General features: G+C 38.1%; 1 protein-coding gene across 21 annotated transcripts in view; it reads left to right on the top strand.

Moving 5' to 3' along the window:
• Positions 1–19,823, top strand: part of DLG2 (discs large MAGUK scaffold protein 2) — a 997,741-nt gene that overhangs the window by 250,159 nt on the left and 727,759 nt on the right. Inside the window, exon 1 of one of the 21 annotated variants that reach the window (XM_030474433.1) lies at positions 10,914–11,604. The exons of 15 other annotated variants lie outside the window; for them this stretch is intronic. In XM_030474433.1, the coding sequence (XP_030330293.1) occupies positions 11,485–11,604 (120 nt within the window). In that variant the 5' untranslated portion in view covers positions 10,914–11,484. Of the gene's footprint in view, positions 1–10,913; positions 11,605–19,823 lie in introns of those variants that run through there. 5 more of the 21 variants (XM_030474464.1, XM_030474474.1, XM_030474509.1 and 2 more) reach the window with 5 other exon arrangements.

Here is a 19,823-nt window from a genome sequence, read left to right as displayed (position 1 = left end):
CCTGCCCTTCAAATGTACTTCCACTAGACACCCACATAATATTTCTGTCATCTAGATCAAGACCAAACTCCCTGACTTTCAGTCACTTTCAGTGAGCAATCAGTACTAGTTTATATACTCTCCATCATTTCTGCAGTGTTCATGGGAGTAAACTCATTGTAGGAACCAAATCAGGAAACCATACTTGGATTAATGGTACCCAAGACCGGTGAACTTATATGAAATTGTTCAAATGACAGTATTCTAGTGTTCAGAATACTATCTGGTAATTGCATGATGCCCTTACACAGTATCCAATGTTCCAAGCATTGTGACTGGACAAATATTCACAAACGCCTCCTAAAGCATATTTCACTGTGTGGATTCCCCTTAGAATGTGATGATGAGAAGGGGATAGAAAAGGATATCCTTGGACTGTATTATTCTGCTATTGTAGAATAGCTAAACTAGAGCTCATAAGCTGCCAAAAGAATACCAAGGAGCACCAACTCTTTATATCTGAGGTTTACATACAAACTCACTACCATGGCATGTGCATTAACATTTATTTTATACCTTAAGGAACATCAGCAATGTTCTTTGAAATAAATAAGATGTTTTTTTAGTATTGGCTTTAGTAGAGGTAGATTTTTCACTTAGTGTATATCATATTTTACTCTGATTTTATTTATTCTTTGGGCCAGATTCTCATATTTTGTAGGACTGTAGATCTTTATGATCCTTTTTCGAATTAAAAGCTTGTATTACAATTAACAGTAGAGTCTGGCTGGCTTTGTTTTCCTAAGAGATTTGATGTTATTTTTGGTTAATGTGTGAAATGGGGCATGCTATAACTTCTTTGGGTCAAGGGGAGTGCTATTTCTAAAACTATTAAGTAAAGTATTATGTGAACAGAAAATGTTTCTCTCATAAATACAGCTCTAGCCAATTGATATTCTGTTGTCAGCATGCATGTCTCATTCAGTCTTGTCCTCCATGCAAAAGATATTGACCCTGTGTACTACACTGAGAATAACTTTGCATATAGAAGTAATAATAAAATGTTTATAGACAGCCCCATAGCCAGAAAGATTGCCAGAGATTTTTAGCTTTTATAAATGGTTACAGAGAAAGCAGTGCTAAAGTCAGTTAGCTTGTGAAATATCATCAGATTATACCAGTAATTTGCATTTTATAAGAGTATTTCAATGGAAGATGTTCTCTGAATTTATCTGATCTTCACTGCATGTGACTAGAGGGAATATTGGAATTGAGAAGAGGACATCTTTGGAAGAAATGTACAAGGCATGGTATTTTAAAAGGAAGCCTAACTGCTTGGAAATAATAGAACTGGTTAAATATCTGTACAAAATTGTTTAACTGCTGGGAAAGAATAGAATTGCTTGGATACTATCAGTATAAAAAGTTGCTATGCAGACAGAACTTGTTGAGTATATTTTGCAGGTTGAGATAAAATTTTCAGTGATAAAAAGCTGAAGTGAATCGCTTTTACTTTCTAGACTAATTTTGATAATACGGAAATTCTCTGTTTTGGTGCTGTCACCTACATTTCTTTATAATATTAAGCTAGTATTACGTGTTAACTTTCCATATTGTATTTTCCATAAAGTCAGTATTTTTTCTTTGTGGAAACAAAACATCTCAATGAGTTAAACTGAGAAAACTCTTAAGGTCATTTGAAAATTTTGACTTTGTGTGACAAATTCTCCAGCTTAAGTAGCTGAGGATTCTATTTCCAGAAAGAAATAATTATGCTTTAAATACAACATTTGATGTATTTCTTGAACCTAGAACAGCAAAATTATGACAATAGTGTTTCAGTCAGTACATGTTGGGTATCACGACACAGTGGAAAATGTAAAAATTATCTTTTTTTTTTCATGACCCCATTAATTACAGACCCTGAAGAGATAAGCCTTCTCAACAGCAATATTGGGTGAAATTCTCAAAAGCAACAGTAGATTCAAAACTGTGTTGTGTGATTAGCTAGGCATGCTTTAGAGGATGTAGATTTTTCCACTTGCTGCTCAGGAGTACTTTTGCTTTGGGAATCCTGTTTGAAAAAAAGATATCATTCACCTTGTTTTAGCAATGTAGAAATAATATTTCAATTGGTATGTAGGAGGCATAGAGAGATGTAGCAGAAAGGTAGGATGGAACAAGAGTGAACAATGCTCTTCTCATTGTGGTAATATGTACGTGGAAATTAACCTCCAAATGGTTTCAAAAAGTTGATTACTATATACATATGTAGAGAGACTTTTCATTGGGGACTGTAGTTATAGGACAAGGAGTAATAGGTTCAAACTGAAACAGGGGAGATTTAGGTTGGATATAAGGAAGAAATTCTTTACTTTGAGGGTGGTGAGGCCCTGACAGAGGTTGCCCAGAGAAGTTGTGGCTGCCCCATCTCTAGCAGTGTTCAAGGCCAGGCTGGACGGGGCTATCTCTTCAATTTAGAAACAAGGAAGTTGTATGGGATTGTATCAAAGGCCTTACTGAAGTCAAGATAGGTGACAACAGTTTCTCTTCTCTTATCCAGTAACACAGTCACTCCATCAATTCACTGTAGAAGGCCAGCAGATTACTTAGGGACGATTTGCCTTTTGCGAAGTCATGTTGGCTGTCTCTAATCACCTCCCTGCCATACATATGCCTTGACATTGCTTGTAGGAGATTCTGTTCCATAATCTTACAATGGTACAGAGGTGAGTCTGACTGGCTGGTAGTTCCCAGGGTCCTCCTTTTTATTCTTTTTTAAAGAATAAAAGGATATTTCCCCTTTTGCCAGTCTCCAGGTACTTTGCCTCACTGCTGTGGCTTTTTAAATATGATGGAAATCAGCTTATGAACTACATCTGCCAGTTCCCTCAGGACCATGAGATACATCTCATCGATTCTCGTGGACTTATGTATGTGCAACTGAAATTAATACAGCTGAAAATATTTTTACATCATGGCAAAAAGAAGAGCTGAAGTAAGGAATGAAATCATTGGTAAAACACTACAAGAAAAATGTTCAATCAGCCATGGGAGGTTTTTGCTGACTTTATTGTTCCTGATAGGATAAGTTTTTGAATTCTTAGTCTCGGAATTATTTTTATGAGTTGAATGATCCTAGAGGGAAATACTATGTTGGCCAGATGTTTTCAAATGTTGGGAGTCACAGATCCCAGAGGAGACAGAGATATAACATGTATCACCAGCTTTCACCTTCTTGCTGACAAGGATTTTTATAGCATTAGGTGTATAGTTATACATAAGTAATACGGATGCCTGATTTAACCACTTCTTTTTTTTTTTTTTTTAATTCCATAGAAAAATTGGGAAACTGTGTTTGTAAAAGCTCTGATTACAAGGGGATCGTGTATTTACACTTGTAGAGGTGCATTATCTTGGTTTATTTGGCTGTATTTCAAAGAGAATTCTCTCCACTAAGAGAGATTTTTCCTCCTTTATTTCTGTAATATACTTAAGTATTTTTAAGAAAGAAAATAGATTATTAGATTTATTACATTATTAGAAAAATTATATTACTTATTTATTCTTTACTGAGCCCAATAATTTGTTTTTTACTCATAAGGCTTCTAAAAATATCTTGATACTTGGTTTGAAATCATTAAAACATAGACAATAGATACACTAATTTCCTTGTAAATAGTTTCACTAGTTAATTATCCTTTGCTTTCAAATGCTATGCAGGTTTGAAATAACTCTTCAAGAACTGGCTAAATTTAAAAATATTTTCAAAACAAGGTATTTATGTCATTGATCTGATTTCTAGCTGAGGTTTGTTAGCATATTAAGCTAATAACTTCTCAGTTGAATGAAAAGGAATAGTTAGAGCATGGCTAATGAATATCCATCATTGTACTCTCCATTGTAAAACCTAACACTAAGATTGTTTAATGAAAATACTGGCTACATTTTAAAAAAAGCCCAAAACTGTGTTTTCATGAAAACATAGGCTACTTCCACTGTTACACAATTTTATATCCTATTTCTCAGTCTAACAATAGGTTCCCTTTAAATAGTTTCCTCAACTAAAATCACAGTTCAAAAAATAAAATCCTACATGTTTTGACACATACAGGTCTTTATGAAGTACAATACAAAATCAAATTGTTCTTGTACAAATTTACAGTAGGAGCTTTATTTTTTTTTTTTTTTCCATACAAAAAGACTAATTTCCTGGGTGAAAATTGCTGGAGGTTTATTTTTAAGTACTGTAATAAATGCAGTTGAACTTTGGAAGTTCGTTCCTTCTTCATTCATGCTGTTACCATGGAAATGTGGATTTTATGCTTAAATGAATTAGCTTAGTTCATAAATTATAATTCATAAATTATAAAAGTAAAACATTAATTCGTAATTGGGGAGCAATGGCAAATCATTAAAATATAGACATCATTTTCCCCAAGTTTAATTTTCCCCAAGTTTTTCAAACAATCACTGTAAATGATGTTTTGAGGGAAAACAAGCATAGGCTTCTAATTGTCTGGGCTCTTTACCTTGTGTTGAGCTCTACATCTGTCTGGGCTGAATGACAGGCAGTGTATATCAGAAAGGCTCAACCAACTCGTGTATTGGCCTCTGCTCTTCATATTCTGTCTCACAGACATGAACTTTGCATACACGCATATCCCTGTATATGTGTGAACGTGTGTGTATATATAAACAATACAGAATAAATAGGTATCTGTCTACACGCACTGCTATTAAAGTGACAATCTCACCCTACAAAGGTGAAAGTATAAAAAGCACCAAGCACAGATGGCAAACTTCAGCATACATTTGCACTTCCAGTGCTTCAAAATTATAGAGTTTAGGGTCTCATGTTTTTCCTGCTGATTTATCCATCATTATAACCTCCTAGAAGAGGAAAGTTAAAAAACACTCCAAAAAGAGCTGTTCTGTTAAATTAATCTAATTCAGATAAAAGGCGGTACTTTCTTGTGAATCATCTTCTTGATCTTCACAGAAGCATTTCCATAACAAGAATAAAGGACCATCTAAAGCAAAGATTGCACTTTCTCCATGAGAGATTTTGAAGGACAGATTAGACAAACATTTGCCAGGAGTAGTCTATGTATAGTTAATCTTCCTTCAGCAAGGAAGGCAGATTAGATAATCTGCTAGGATTCCACATTGCCATGGCCTTTAGTATGATTGTGGATGGAAATACCTTTTTGAAGGTGTCATGATGAAAATGCAGGTCAAGAGCAAAGGCAGCTGTCCTCTTATAGTCAGAAAATGAAATGCACAGTGTGGAAACATGTTAGTCATCAATTTAAATGAAATTCAGGATATTCACTGGTGATCTTCAGAGCTGAAAAAGTGTTCGCAGCCTGAGTCTCTCAAGGAAGGTTATAATGGAGTTATATCTTCTCAATCAGTTGAATACCATGAGTCATAAGATAAACTTGATCCATGGGTTACAGGTACAGCAGAGTAAAAATGAGTCTTTAAGTAACAAGACGCTTTGATTCTTAATCCAATTCCTTCTTTCTGGATCTCTGTTCCTTGTTTTGCAGTGTTTTGTTTTAGGATGATCGGAAGCAATGAGAAAGCCTTTCCTGACAAATTCAGTCACAGACAAGACTCGAGATCAGGCCATTGTTCCCTTCTTTTTTTATTATTTGGCCATATATTTTTTTTTTTTAAATTTGCTATTATAAATTGTTTTGTATTTGAAATACCCGAACAGCTTGGTTCATAAAAAAGGTTTATATTTAATATTGAGAGAAAACAATTTCAAAGTAAATGTGAGTTTCTCATATATCTGATCAAAACCTTCCTCAATGCAGCCACATAGGACAGAAAGCAGAGAGCTGAGACATTGGGAGGAAAAGTATGAAAGGATCAAAAATCAGAAAATTGATTACCAAGATTGTTGTGGAAAAAGGAAACAAAATGTTAGGAAAAACTGTGTTTTAAGTTAAATCATCTCAGGGGCAGGTCTTAGCGGTTTACTGGCCTGGAAATGAGGAAGTATATTTGATACAGCAACTTTTCCATAAGAATGCCAGGGTGCCAGAGAGATAGAATCATAGAATAGTTAGGATTGGAAAGGATGTTAAGATCATCTAGTTCCAACCCTCCTGCCATGGGCAGGGACACTTCACACTAGACCATGTCACCCAAGGCTTCGTCCAGGCTGGCCTTGAACACTGCCAGGGATGGAGCATTTACCACTTCTCTGGGCAATCTGTTCCAGTCCCTCACCACCCTCACAGTAAAGAACGTCTTCCTTATGTCCAACCTGAACTTTCCCTGTTTAGTTTAAACCCATTTCCCCTTATGCTATCACTACAGTCTCTAATGAAGATTCCTTCTCCAGCATTCCTTGTAGGCCCCCTTCAGATACTGGAAGCTGCTCTGAGGTCTCCACGCAGCTTCTCTTCTTCAGGCTGAACAGCCCCAACTTTCTCAGCCTGTCGTCATACAGGAGGTGCTCCAGCCCCTGATCATCCTCGTGGTCTCCTCTGGACTTGCTCCAACAGCTCCATGTCCTTCTTATGTTGAGGACACCAGAACTGCACACAGTGCTCCAGGTGGGGGTCTCACAAGAGCAGAGTAGAGGGGCAGGATCACCTCCTTCAACCTGCTGGTCATGCCTCTCATGATGCAGCCCAGGATACGGTTGGTTTCTGGGCTGCGAGCACACACCGAAGCTGGCTCATGTTCAGTTTCTCATCAACCAACACCCCCAAGTCCTTCTCCACAGGGCTACTCTGAATCTCTTCTCCACCCAACCTGTAGCTGTGCCTGGGATTGCCCTGACCCAGGTGCAGGACCTTGCACTTTGCTTTGTCAAACTTCATGAGGATGGCATTGGCCCACCTCTTAAGTTTGCCAAGGTCCCTCTAGATCCCAGCTCTTCCCTCTAGTGTATCCACTGAAATGCATAGCTTAGTGTTGTTGGCAAATTTGCTGAGGGCACACTCAATCCCACTGTCCATGTTGCCGACAAAGATGTTTACAGTACCAGAGAAGAGTTTGCAAATAATCAATTCAGTCTTTTTCCTTCTCTTTTGCAAAATTTTAAGATTTGCTGAGCTCAAGTTGCTGAGCTCAAGTTGTTGATTTAGTTCGTCTGTTATGTTTTACTAGACTTTGCTATATTGTAAAGCCTAAGCAAGCCTTCTTGCCGATTGCAGCTTTTGTTCCTGTGCTTCTTTCAGCAGTTGTTTCCAGGCATCCCATAGACTCAATCCACTCTCAGTAGTCAACATGTTCCATTTAGAAACTGTAGACTGCACAGCACCCAAGACCTGCAGACCAGATCAATGCTTCCTGCGGCATCTCACCCACTGACATGGATATTTTCTGTGTAATGAACTTCCCATAGCTGTGGAAAATAACATTTTTATGGCAACTTAAAATCTCAGGAATGGGGAAAGGAGTAAAATCATTCCAGTTTAAAGCTCATGTGCTGTAATCAGAGGCATTTAAGCAATGTAGGGTTAGGGTGCTATATAAATTGTACCACTGCACTGTGCAAAGACAGGGTGTGATGGAGCATGACTGTAGCCCTACTGCCATGACTGCACAAGCCAGTACTTCAGCATCACTGCAGAAAGAAGGAGAACTACACCCTGGGCTGCTGCAAGTCGGTGGCACAGATTATCAATGTTGATACTAATAAGAGTTGCATGGCCAAACCCTACAGATGGCTGTGCAAACTTCCACCATTCTGTCCAACTCCCTGCAGACATTCTTTCTCCCCTCTTTTGGAGCACAGGAGTGTCATTTCTCCCTCTGTCCACTCAAAAAGCAATGCACCCTCTTCTTCAGTTCTTTCCCCCTCTTTTTTATGTTTTTTTTTTCTGGATAATCTCTGCTTTCCTTGTGATCATCAGAGTGTGATCACAAAATCTGTCTCATTGCAGCAAGACTTTTAGAAGCAACTCATAATATTTACCCACAAATGTGGTGCTTAAGTGAAGAGGGGCACGTTGCACTGCCATAGGGCAAACACTGGAGAGTGTTGCTTTCTTTATTGCATTATTAGTCTATTGCTTTTATTATTATTCTCCTTTGAAATATGAGTTTTTGCATGTTGTCTGGGGAAAAATAATTGTAAGTGGTTAGGCTGCTGAGGATGAAAATATTATTCTCCAGCATGGTTTCATTGTTTCTGTACAGGGTTCTCCTAGTACTGCTTTATGCTTGTATAATGCCGTAGCACAGTCAGGGTCCTTGACCACAGCTCCGGGATACAATGACAACAGGGCATTTCTACTACTACTACTACTGTTACTGCTACTGCTGCTACTAGCTCCTGGGCAGTGACAGATGCTGCAAAGGCCTGTTCCCCCTCACCCCTCTGAAGCAGACTGCCCTCAGGCCTCCTGAGATCAAGGTCCCTCTGCTCTCTTTGAACCTCTGCAGACAACCAGGGTTTCCTTCTAAGCACTCCCTTTTGCCCTTGTGAAGGCATAGGAGGATAAAGTAATGATGAAATTTCACAGCTCAAGATAGTGGCTCCAATAGTTTCTGTCATCTAAGAATGTTCTGGTCACAAGTTGTATGTCTTTTTATAGAGGGTCTGTAATGCTCTTTTGGACAACTGTCTCTCTGCTGTTTTTTTATTTGGCCTATTTTTCTTTACATGCAGTAACTTCTTTCATCTGTGGGGTTCTTCCCTGTTGTCTCTTCTTTAAAGAGGCCCTAAGCACTTGAAATGTTCTACTATTTTTGGCATGTCTGGCAGATTCGGGCAAGGCTTCTTCCTCACTCATTGTCATCAACTCCATGTCAAAGACTGTAAATATCGCCAATATGTGATGCTTTTGAGTAACTGCTAGTAGCTATAAAATATTGTATGTATGTCCTTGATGAAAACACCGCCTTTAACAATTAGATTGCTGCCCTAAGAAATGTTTTGGCAGAGGTGAACAAGCCCTGAAGGGATCTGCTTGTGTAGATTACCTGAAGTAGTCTCTGCTAAATGTGTTAGGTTGCTCTGCTGTCGAAGTAATACCTTGTTGGCTGGTACAGAGGTTTCAATTTTCCAGCAAATTCTCAAATGCTCCACGGTTATTATAGGAAGTAGTTGCCACATGGATGGGAATCTTCCCTTTTCGCTCTTACAGTGTTATGAGGGTCAGGGTCTGTAACGTACTAGATAATTTTACCTCGTATACATCCAGGAATCATGGGAGATTTTTCTGGGTGAAGACTTTGGGTCTTCATTGCTTCTTCTTTTCCTAAATGAGTCTGAAGTCTTTTTTACAGGTGATCACTTGGGAATAATATAGTTGTGCAGCCCTGCTTTCTTTCAATGAAATTCCTGTTTTCTCTATGTTGGGTTTGTTTGCCTAAACCCAAACCCATTAACTTTTCAGGACCGTGAAGAAGAAATTTGTTTTAAAGACTTTGCTATCTGAGACCTTGTGCAATTCCTTTGGCAGAAAGGAGGTTTGAATTTGATTTTCATATGCAGTTACATGCTTGCCTGAGCTTTGCCTCGCTGTTCAGGACTGTGCATCTATTCATCTTTGCTTTTTGAATTGCATCTCTCCAGTGGATCAGAATTCCCCAAGATCTGTGATATTTTTTCAATGACTAAGATGCTTAATTTTAATTGTTAATGTACTGTACTGCAAAATAAAATGTTTCCTTTCCCTTTCTATTCACTTGAGGAGTGTCAGAAAAATACATCAATTAATTCTCCCATGCTTTTGCTGGGCAACGTGTTACTATGTTTTACATTATTCGATGGATATTGCTGCATCCAAAGCTTGAACTATCATAACTTTGGGATATCCCAGCTTTATGAACTATGGCACCTAGACTCCAGTTTCATTACTAAAAAAACAATTGCAGGATTAGATTTAAGAACAGGGTTCATCTCATGAGTTCTGGAAGTCATTGCTTGTGCCAAAGCAGGTTGTGATTAATAATTACTTGATTTGTATGACAGATGGAGCTGGGGATCAAATTAAGTAGCTGTCTTAGGATGTGTTGTAGAGCAATATCTAGCTTTAAATGCGACTGCCTTCTTCGTTCCTAAAAAAAGGCACAAACAATGACAGGCTAAAAATAGCTGTTCACTTGGAGTTGACGACAGTTTCTGAGAGCTTGTCTTCAGGAAGATGTTGGAAAAAAACCCTGCTGTTTCCCCTCCCCCTCTTTTTTCTTCTTTAAATACACGTCCTTCTGTTTAAGTTTCTTCACCTCATTGCCCACAGAAAGGTACCCACTGACTTTGATGGCACTTCAGTATTTCTGCAGATTTCCAAGGGGGTTTATGTAAAGCATTATTTAAAGAAATCCTAAAAGTCACTGCAGATATGTCTATTAAGTTATGCTTATCCTACACAAATTGCTCTGTGCTGACAGAGGAGGAGGTAGTAAAGCTTTTTCCACTCTTTGCCTCCCACAGTATCTGCTGCAGTGAAAAAAAAAAAAAAAGGAGGCTATTTTCTGGTTTTATTCCTGAAGACTGCTTCATAATTCACTATGAATACCGGTGGTTCCCGGTGCTGTAAAGAAAGAGTTGAGTCTTTGACTTTGTGTCCCTGCAGTCTAGTAAACAATCAGTTAATTTGTAGGATCCCAGTGGTTGACAGGAGTGAGAGAAGTAGTTTGATCTTATTTTTGTGCTTCTGAATTAAAGCTTTGCCTCCTGGCTAGGTTTTGAGTTCCCTCCTTCTGGAAGATGTTTGAGCATTTTGAATTCAGAATATGTAGTTACAAATCCGAGGGCACAGCCTTTTCCAGGATTTTTCTGCTTTCGTTTTAATTTTCTTCTGTATTTCTAATCCCAGCAAGGAAGAAAACAGTTTGAAAGCGATGTCCAGTGTCTGAGCTAGGAGACAGTGCAATTCAGGATCTTTAGAACTAGCCCGCTGCATTCTTATTAAATGAGAGTGAAGGAGTAGGTGGGACTTTTTATTTAAAAATAGATTAGCACAAGGGACTGAACTTGCATTTGAGGAAACATTAATAAGCCAGCCAGCCATTGTCCTTAATCAGAGACCGTATTTGTAAGTAGAACATGTTGAATCTGTCATGATTGATGACGTTGTCTCTGTTAAAAGGGATGCTGCATCTTTAACAAGAGCAGACAGAAACAGTGCAGAATCTACAGTAAATTTGAGAATTGGAAGAGAAACCTTTCTTCATTTTCCCCCGTATAATGTTTGTAAAATATTGAACAGAATAACATCAAAGCCAGGGGGAAATATAAGTAACTTGCTGCTTACATTTTAATTCCTCACCTTTCCCCTCTGAGTGAGTTCCCCCTCCTTTTTCCCCCCTGAATTTAAAATGCTGGAAGGAAAAGCAACTGAGGTCCAAGTTTCAGATGCCGAATTCTCTGCTAATTGAAATTACTGGGCATATTTCTATATATAGTCGATGAAGAGATATGTAGCTTTCACTCAGTGCCTTCAAGACATGTCTTTTTGTAGTCAGAAAAACAGAGATCAATGCATTTTCAAACTGACAGAGGGAACGGATGCTCCTTAGTAGCACATGCTCGGGATCGTGTGTGTACCGTTTGTGCAGAGCAGAGACGCTGAATACTGGTCCATATGCTCCTTGTTTACTGCAATGTTTTTTGCATGTTACTGTGCACTCCGGACTAATGTGAAGGTAAGAGGGGACGAGACAACAATTCGGCAGGAATGTACATGTAAAACCAGCTGCAGAAAATGTCTACCTTGTGTTGCTGAGTACTTTGGAATTGCTAGCTGAACAATGCATATTATTACAGGTGGTTGTGGAGGCTTTGTTTTATCGTTTTCTGTGTAGCTAGAGCATAGAAGCATGTTTTAATTTTGCAGTTTAGTGACCTTCCGTTTTTAACTGCTTGCAGTTCAGGCTCTGGGCTTGTATGATCTGATAAACATGTTTTGCTACTGTCCAGGTAGGCCAGAAACAAGATGCCAAAGGCTGTTTGTGCAAGGCTACATAGCTTTATATAGGATAAGAATTCCTATGCTCTAGTCCCCCTTGCATCCTCCAAGTGATGCTGCTTGCATGCTTTCTTGTCGATTACTTGTCTGACAATCGGGGGATCTTGCTGCTGTTATGTGGGTTGTTTTTTGTGCTGATTTGTTTCTAACTTGAAACAAAATGCATACAAACAAATTATAAGCTATGTTCTAAGAAATAAACAAGGGATTATTACCGCAAAATGCTACAGAAAAATGCCAGCTGGCAGCACTGGTCTCTAACTATTAACCAGCATTTGTCACTCATGTCAATGTTTGCTTGTTCTGTTAATTAGTGTCAGAACTTCAATATAAGTTGCTGGATATATTACCTTCTCTGGAAGTAAGACAATATTAGCAGACAGGATCATTGGCATTGAATTGAGCTCTAAGCCAAGCTGTGGGCCAGCTGTGGGAATCCAGTTGCATAATTTAAATGAATTACTGTCCTGAGTCAACATACTGAGGAGGTACTTTTGGCATTCTGGCTTTTTCAAGTTCAAATGAGTTTGTCTGTCTGGGAAGAAAAGCACTGGCAATTGCCAGATAATGATAATTATAACTGTTTTACCTGGAGAAATAATTGTAAAGGATATTTTGCTTTCAAAGTGCTTTAAGCATGCCTCTGAATTAAAGTGAGTTTTCTGTATTTGCACTTGGTTTGATAATATTGAACTTCATATTTATTTATTAGGTCAAAATGTTTTTTGGCTATGCGATTGAAAAAGTCTTTTGCATTAAAAGCTCACATTCTAACAGTCTCTTCTATGTATGTGGTTAAAGTCTGTACTGCTCTTTGCTGTACTGAATTACTAAGCTTTCACATTTTATTACTTTCTAATCAACTTTTGCAGTTCACTTTCTGTGCCACTTCTGAGGAGGAAGGTGAAAAATATATTTTCTTTGAATATGTGGATAGCAAGCCAAAAAATACAAGCTAAAACTTTTAATGCTGTTCTTTCTTCCTTAAATACATACATTATCATTTCCATATGCTTTTCCTATATATTTTTTTGGCAGATTAGTAAATTATATCCACATTATATACCCTGAGTTCTATACAGTAAATTGTCAATAAAAAATGTTTTGAGACCAACCATTCTTTATTGCTCATTTTGTCCCTGCAGTACTGTGCTGGTCTTCTGCTAAAGTGAGTCTCTTACTGAGAAATGACTTCTCAGTTTAAATAAGAATAGGTGCAGGGGAAATTTCAATATTACTACTTTTACTGTAATTTCCACAAGATACCTTATCAGTAAGTACCACAGCAACTGTTAGGAGTCTCATGGGTTTAACTTTTGAAATGTCTTTGTTTCCATTCATAAACTTAGAAAAAAGTGAAAGGTTTGTGCTATCCCAAGTCTGATGATTGTTTGGATAAGATAGTTTTAATTTGTTGGAACTTCTTCAACTGTTAAGTCTCTGGAATAACTGTTTGATATAAAGTATCTGTTATTTACATGATATTGTTCTAAGGATATTATCTTCGGTTCTAATTTCAGCAAACTCATCCATTTTCAATGCATACTTTGATCATCTGCTTTCCAAGCTAAGCATTGGGCTACAATAACACAAAAATGCTGCATTAACTTTGAAAATCCCCCAAGAAACTACCCAAGTACACCAGCAACACTTGTATCTTCAGTAATTCCTGTTTGCTTTTTCTAACATTGAAAATGACTTAATAAATAGAGATTTATTGAAAGGTGCTCCCCCTGCATAGTCTTTCTGCAGAACTCTGTTGCTTTTAACTTGGTTGGCACTAACATAAGCCACAACTTTATGGGTGGCCAAAATAAATGAAATACATTATAAAACATCTGTTTTGAGTTTTGTATTTTTCCCCTTTTAATAGTTGGAAAAATCTTAGTGGTTCTCAAATAGTTTAGTCTTTAAGTCATAAGATAGAATTAAACTATAAGTACAGGCTGTAATAAGAAATAGATTTGCTTGCCCTGGAAAATGAAAAAGAAAAGCAATTGGGTCTGTGATGGCAGCTGCAGTTTATGGCTTCAGAGAAAGCAGATTTTTCAAGTTCAAGGTAGGACTCTCAATTCTTGATTGCCAGTCTATATGAAACTGCCCAGGTGAACTTAGCTGGCATATGCAGACTTATAAAAAGAGGTTCACCCCATGCATTCTTAATCAAAGTGTATTTTTACAGCTATCTAAAGAATAGTACTGACCATGAACACGTACCTGCCTATGTGAATAATTATTTCTTCTTGCCTGAGCAAAAACAAAGTCAGCAGTTAAAAAAAGCAGAAAGGTGTCTGAGAAGTTATGAGCAATAAATTTTTAGTCAGCTTGAATTAAAAAAAAAAAAAAAAAGAAAATATAATTATTACTTATTGTTGCATGTCCACTACACACAGCATTATTAAAAGTGCTACATTTTGACTGATCTCTTTCTTGTTTTCTCATGTATGCACAATTTTGCACCCAGTGGAAGATATCATAAATAAGCACAGAAGTCAGCGAATTAAAATCTGAAAACAGTGCCTCCAAGATCAGAAGTGCTCTTGTGGAAATGTGCAGTCTGCCTGAAAAAGTGAAATCCTACTATATGCAGTAGTTAAATATATTGTTGTATTTTCAGTGTCAATAAGTCTCAGGAGCACAGGTTAACTATCGCAAGGGTCTACCCAGTGTCAAATGTTTGGATTTTTAATTGTGCTCACTGTGTATTGAAAATACTTTCTGTATTTATATGCAAAGGATTTTTAGAGGTTGCCATTAGAAACTTTCTGTTCTTGGCTTAGGCAAGTATTTTTAATTCCCTCAGTATTAGCAATATTTCTTGTAAAACTATGGGAAACATTGCAAATATTTAGGTTCCATAGTCTGAGCTAAGCTTGAAAAACTTTTATGGACTGAGGTCTTGCTTGTCTTAAAAGTCTGCAGGAGTTCTGCTTTCCCCTTCCCTTGAACTCTGCGCAGTTCTGACAGATTTTACTCTGGATCTGGGCTGCTATTTCTGAGTGAAAGTTTGAGGGTCTTACTGGAGGCACAGTTGGTGCTTGTGGGAATTTGGGGAGCAGAGCTGGTGTCTTTCATTTGTACTTTAGCATGGGACTTGATGTGAGTTCTGGTCTCTCTCACCTTGAAGCACCTCAATCTCAGCAGCAGTCAGCACTGGCTTTTGGGTCATCAGAGCTCCACGTAAAGATCAGGGGGGATTTGGTATGAATTCAGATCCATACTGTTTGAAGTGCCAAAGGCTTCCCAGGAGGTCCAGAGTTACTTCAGCAGGATTTTAAGGCTATCTTCCTATTAATGGGTATGCTTGGCACCTCACAGAACTGAGCTCCTACCTGAACACTGAGAGCCTTTTGTTTTTGTTCTAACTGTTAACGCTGGGTCACTGTGGTGGTGATAGAAGTTTTCTACATATGATCCCTTGTATCTCCTGTGCTTTAGCTAAAAGATTATGCTAGCCTGTTTCGAACAGTAACCATGAAGTGATTTATGGCTGAATTTTTGACCTGTGCATTGGTCACTTTTCAAGGCTCTCAGGTGATGTAAAAGACATGTTAGGGTAGGAACAAAGTATGGCCAGGGTCCATGGAAAGTGCTAGGAGCTAGTACCATTTAATCACTTTAGCTTTCTCTGTTCTTCCTCTTGTCCCAACTGTATTTCAAGAATATAGGTAATTATTTTAACCTAGCAGTTTCCAGTTGCAGAGTTAGCAATAAAGGCAAAAGGCAGAAGAATCATAGTAACAAATAGAAAAATGTTTCATCACCAAAAGCTGCAAAATGTCACAAATGCCAACCAAGCTCTTGAATTCTGTCTACATTTTTACACTTAGCTGTAAATCTTTCCTTCTCCCAGTATATATTAATGATATAGCTACATAATTAAGTAGTGTAAGAAATATCACATATTTCACTACCTGTTCCAAGAATTGTTCTGGTTTTCCATAGGAAAAGAGTTTATGGATCTTTCAGACTTGGGCCTTTGTTGCCAAAATATGTTCTGCTGTAGTCGCATGGTATTCTTTGCAAATGGGGGATGAAGTCAAAAAGGTTTGGATTCCCAGCTTTCACAGACTTCCAGACATGGTCCTTGGTTTCTTATGCATATTTTCCTCCTGTAAGTGTTCAGTCATGCACCATCCTCTAACACCTCTCTATTAAGTGAGGAACAGTTCAGAAGTCACAGGAGTGGCTTTGATATAGCATTTTAAAAGGAGTAAGCGTGAAAGATTGGTTTCTCACTTTTTCTAAAGTAATTAAGAATAGACTCAGGGTGAGTTCTATTTGAATTCACTCCTTTTTGTAGTTCTGATTATGTCTGACAGTCTGACTTACTTTACTCATAACTGCATAGTCACAGCTACAATAAAAGTGGCAGGTCAAAGTACAGTTCCTCTAATACTTTAGGACACCAAGGCAAAATGTAGGTTAGTACTAGAAAGCAAACAGTGTTGGTGTGGAATTTCTACCCTGAGAGGTTTAGGGACAAGGATACCACTATGTAGGTTGTGAATATCTAGTTGCATTTCTGTAATACATCTTGTCATCTGTTTATAAAATGTTTGCTTAAGCTATAAAACAATCAAGACCCTGAACTTTATAAGGAATTTGTTTAACACCTGCAGGATCAAGCCTTAAGAGCTAAAAACAGCTGAGCTGCTTATGTTTCTGTCATCCATTAAATAAGGGTGGAATTTTAGGAAAGAAATAACTCATTGCAGAAAGAGGTTAGTGATCTCTTGGACCAGCTTCTACAAAGATATCTCTCTCAAAATTATTACAGTCATAATACCACAGCATTTCTTTTTTTGGTAGCTTGCTGTACCTGTTACTAAAATATATTGCTACTGCCCACTCTTATGCTATGCAGGAAATTAAAGTTCTCATTTATGGTCCAGTTTTTGCAATCATAGAATCCTTGAATCATAGCAAGGCTGAGGTTGGAAGAGACCTTAAATACCACCTAGTTCCATCTGGACATGCTCCAACAGCTCCATGTCCTTCTTATGTTGAGGACACCAGAACTGCACACAGTGCTCCAGGTGGGGGTCTCACAAGAGCAGAGTAGAGGGGCAGAATCACCTCCTTCAACCTGCTGGTCATGCCTCTCATGATGCAGCCCAGGATACGGTTGGTTTCTGGGCTGCGAGCGCACACTGAAGCCAGCTCATGTTCAGTTTCTCAACAGCCAACACCCCCAAGTCCTCCTCTGCAGGGCTGCTCTGAATCTCTTCTCCACCCAACCTGTAGCTGTGCTTGGGATTGCCCTGACCTAGGGCAATTGGCTTGGTTGAACTTCATAAGGTTGGCATTGGCCCACCTCTCAAGCGTGTCAAGGTCCCTCTGGATGGCATCCCTTCCCTCCAGTGTATCTACTGCACCACACAGCTTGGTGTCATTGGCAAACTTGGTGTGAGGGCACACTCAATCCCACTGTCCATGTCACCGACAAAGATGTTAAAGAGCACCGGTCCCAATACTGACTCCTGAGGTACCCCACTCTTCACTGGTCTCCGCTTGGACATTGAGCTGTTGGCCACAACTCTTTGAGTGCAACCATCCAGCCGATTACACCAGTGGTGTTAATAGTGTTCTGGTAAAGAGGAGATTTGAATTCAGTCTCATAGAGTTCAAATGGTAGATTGGTCTGAATAAGAAGTACATTATTTGAATCCTGAAGATTGATTTTTCCACTTCTGAAATTAATCTTGGCCAGATTTGTAATCATTTAAAATACCTAAGTACATACTTTACCACTCTGTCCAGCTGCAAGTGTTGATTCACGGTACATGACTATAACAAGTTATGAATGAAAGTGGTAATTAGAATAGATTAATAACAAGCAGCAGCTCTGGTTTTCTAGATATAGTAAGATTGAGACTATATTTAACACATAGAACAGAATAATATTCCCTTAAAGGCCATTATAAATGTGCGAATAGGTACAGAGATGCTAAAATGACAAGCACAATATAAGAAATTAAATCCACTTCTAAGAATTCTTTATGAACACTAAGCAAATATGAATATTATGCTATGGGGATAAGGGCTACTTATCCAAAGTTAGAAGAGTTAGTCACAAAAATAGTGGTTGGAAGATACAGAAGCTAGGCATTATTTCCTTCATTCAGAAATTTCTGGATAGATACTAGTACCAAGAAAAATATTTCAGTTCTGTGTCTCCCATTTTAATGTGGGCTCATTAGAGCTTATCTGATGAGCTATTCTTATCAGAGATGTATAATTGGCCTTTTTGTTAGAGGAGAATTGAAAAGATGTAGGACTTTAAAAGTATTTAGATTTGTTGGGTTTTTAATATGTGCAAGTAACTAGAATATAATATCATGTCTATATGTGACAACTTTATTTTTACATAAAAATGATGAAAAGCTAAATCCTCTACTGTTAAATCACTGCTGATAGGCTTGCCCTATGTACTTCAGATGCCAGTGCTTGTCTGATTTTTATGAGATTGCAGAGAAATTAGATCAACAATCCTGGCAGCAATGCTGCCTACAAAATACTGAGGAATGTGCAGTGGACCCAGGCAAAAGTAAGTTGTTTTTTTTCTTGGGAAACTCTGTGACTCCTATCACTGGAGTAGGGAGAAGTGCAAAAGACCATTAATCAGTGATGGATGGAGCTGGTAACAGCTTGTCACAAATAACGCCTGCCCAACAATCCCTTATGGTTAGGTTCTATCTACATTAACTTCTAACTTCACCTGTCTCTCCTGTCCCATTTGTTCATTCTAAGTCAGATAAAGATATTTAGTGTCTGTGGTTGGGTGGAGTGTTTTGTTTTCCAGGGCAAGCCTTCACAGGTGTGTCCTCTCTTAATGCTACTGGTTGTATACATATTTTGGATGTGTTGAGATGTTTTATTCCTATCCAGGCTCCCATGTTTTTGGCATGAGATGGATGTATAAAATGCTTGTCCCTGTGTTTGGAGGGGGAAGCCCCACCCCTTTCCTTCCATGATATCCTTATGGACAGTGGAAGACAAGGAAAGTGTCTTTTGGAAGTAAAGATGCAAATGGAGGTTCCAAAAGAAGAATTTGTATTTTCTCAGTTGTGCACACACACACTCCAAAGAAATGAACTCTGGACCACATTCAGGCTGTCTGTATTTCACCTGTGTCCCCATGCCAAAATAAGTGATAGCTGCAGATTAATGACTAATACAGAAGCTACAGAATGAGAAGAAACCTATTATTAAAAGCATAGCCATCACTGTTTTCTCAGAGGAGGAGCAGGTCTCTGATTTTTCCCTTTGTATCTCCAGACAGATCTGAGTGTTTGAAGTTGTATAAAATCTCCTGATAACTGAGTAGCTTCCAGACTTCTTCTGGAAAGACAAGTAAAACAAAATCTGAATCCCATAAAAATAAATCAAAGAAATCTGGGACTGAGCATATTTTGTTTTAGTCTCACTTTCTAAACCTCTCAAATTTCAAATAGGAATCTCTGCAGAGAAGTAATTGGAAAGGCTTGCCTGCCTCTGGTAGCACAGGAGATCATTAAAACCTTAAGAAAGGAGGATTGACTGGAGAAGTAAGACTCTCAAAAGCATTTTCATCCAAGTTGAGAGCAGATGAAGAAAAATACCATTGATACTTCACACATATTTGCAGATATTTTGGACAGGATTTTCAGTCTGCTCCAGATTTGTTTTCAAAACTTGTTTTCATTTACAATCAAAAATAAGTGGCCAAATTTTCAAGTCAGACAGAACAATCATAATTAATCTAGTCTGTCACCTCAGACTGTAAAACTACCATGAATTGTTGGAGGAAGGATAAATCACTTGACACCTGCTGTACCTTTTAGAAAAAAACATCTGTTGAATAATTTCTGATGAGAGAGAACCTCTGACAACCTTTACAAATGTGTAATTCCA

The sequence above is a fragment of the Strigops habroptila genome, chromosome 2 (assembly GCF_004027225.2).
Source record: "Strigops habroptila isolate Jane chromosome 2, bStrHab1.2.pri, whole genome shotgun sequence".
NCBI lineage: Eukaryota > Metazoa > Chordata > Aves > Psittaciformes > Psittacidae > Strigops > Strigops habroptila.
This window is presented reverse-complemented; position numbering and strand designations above follow the sequence as displayed.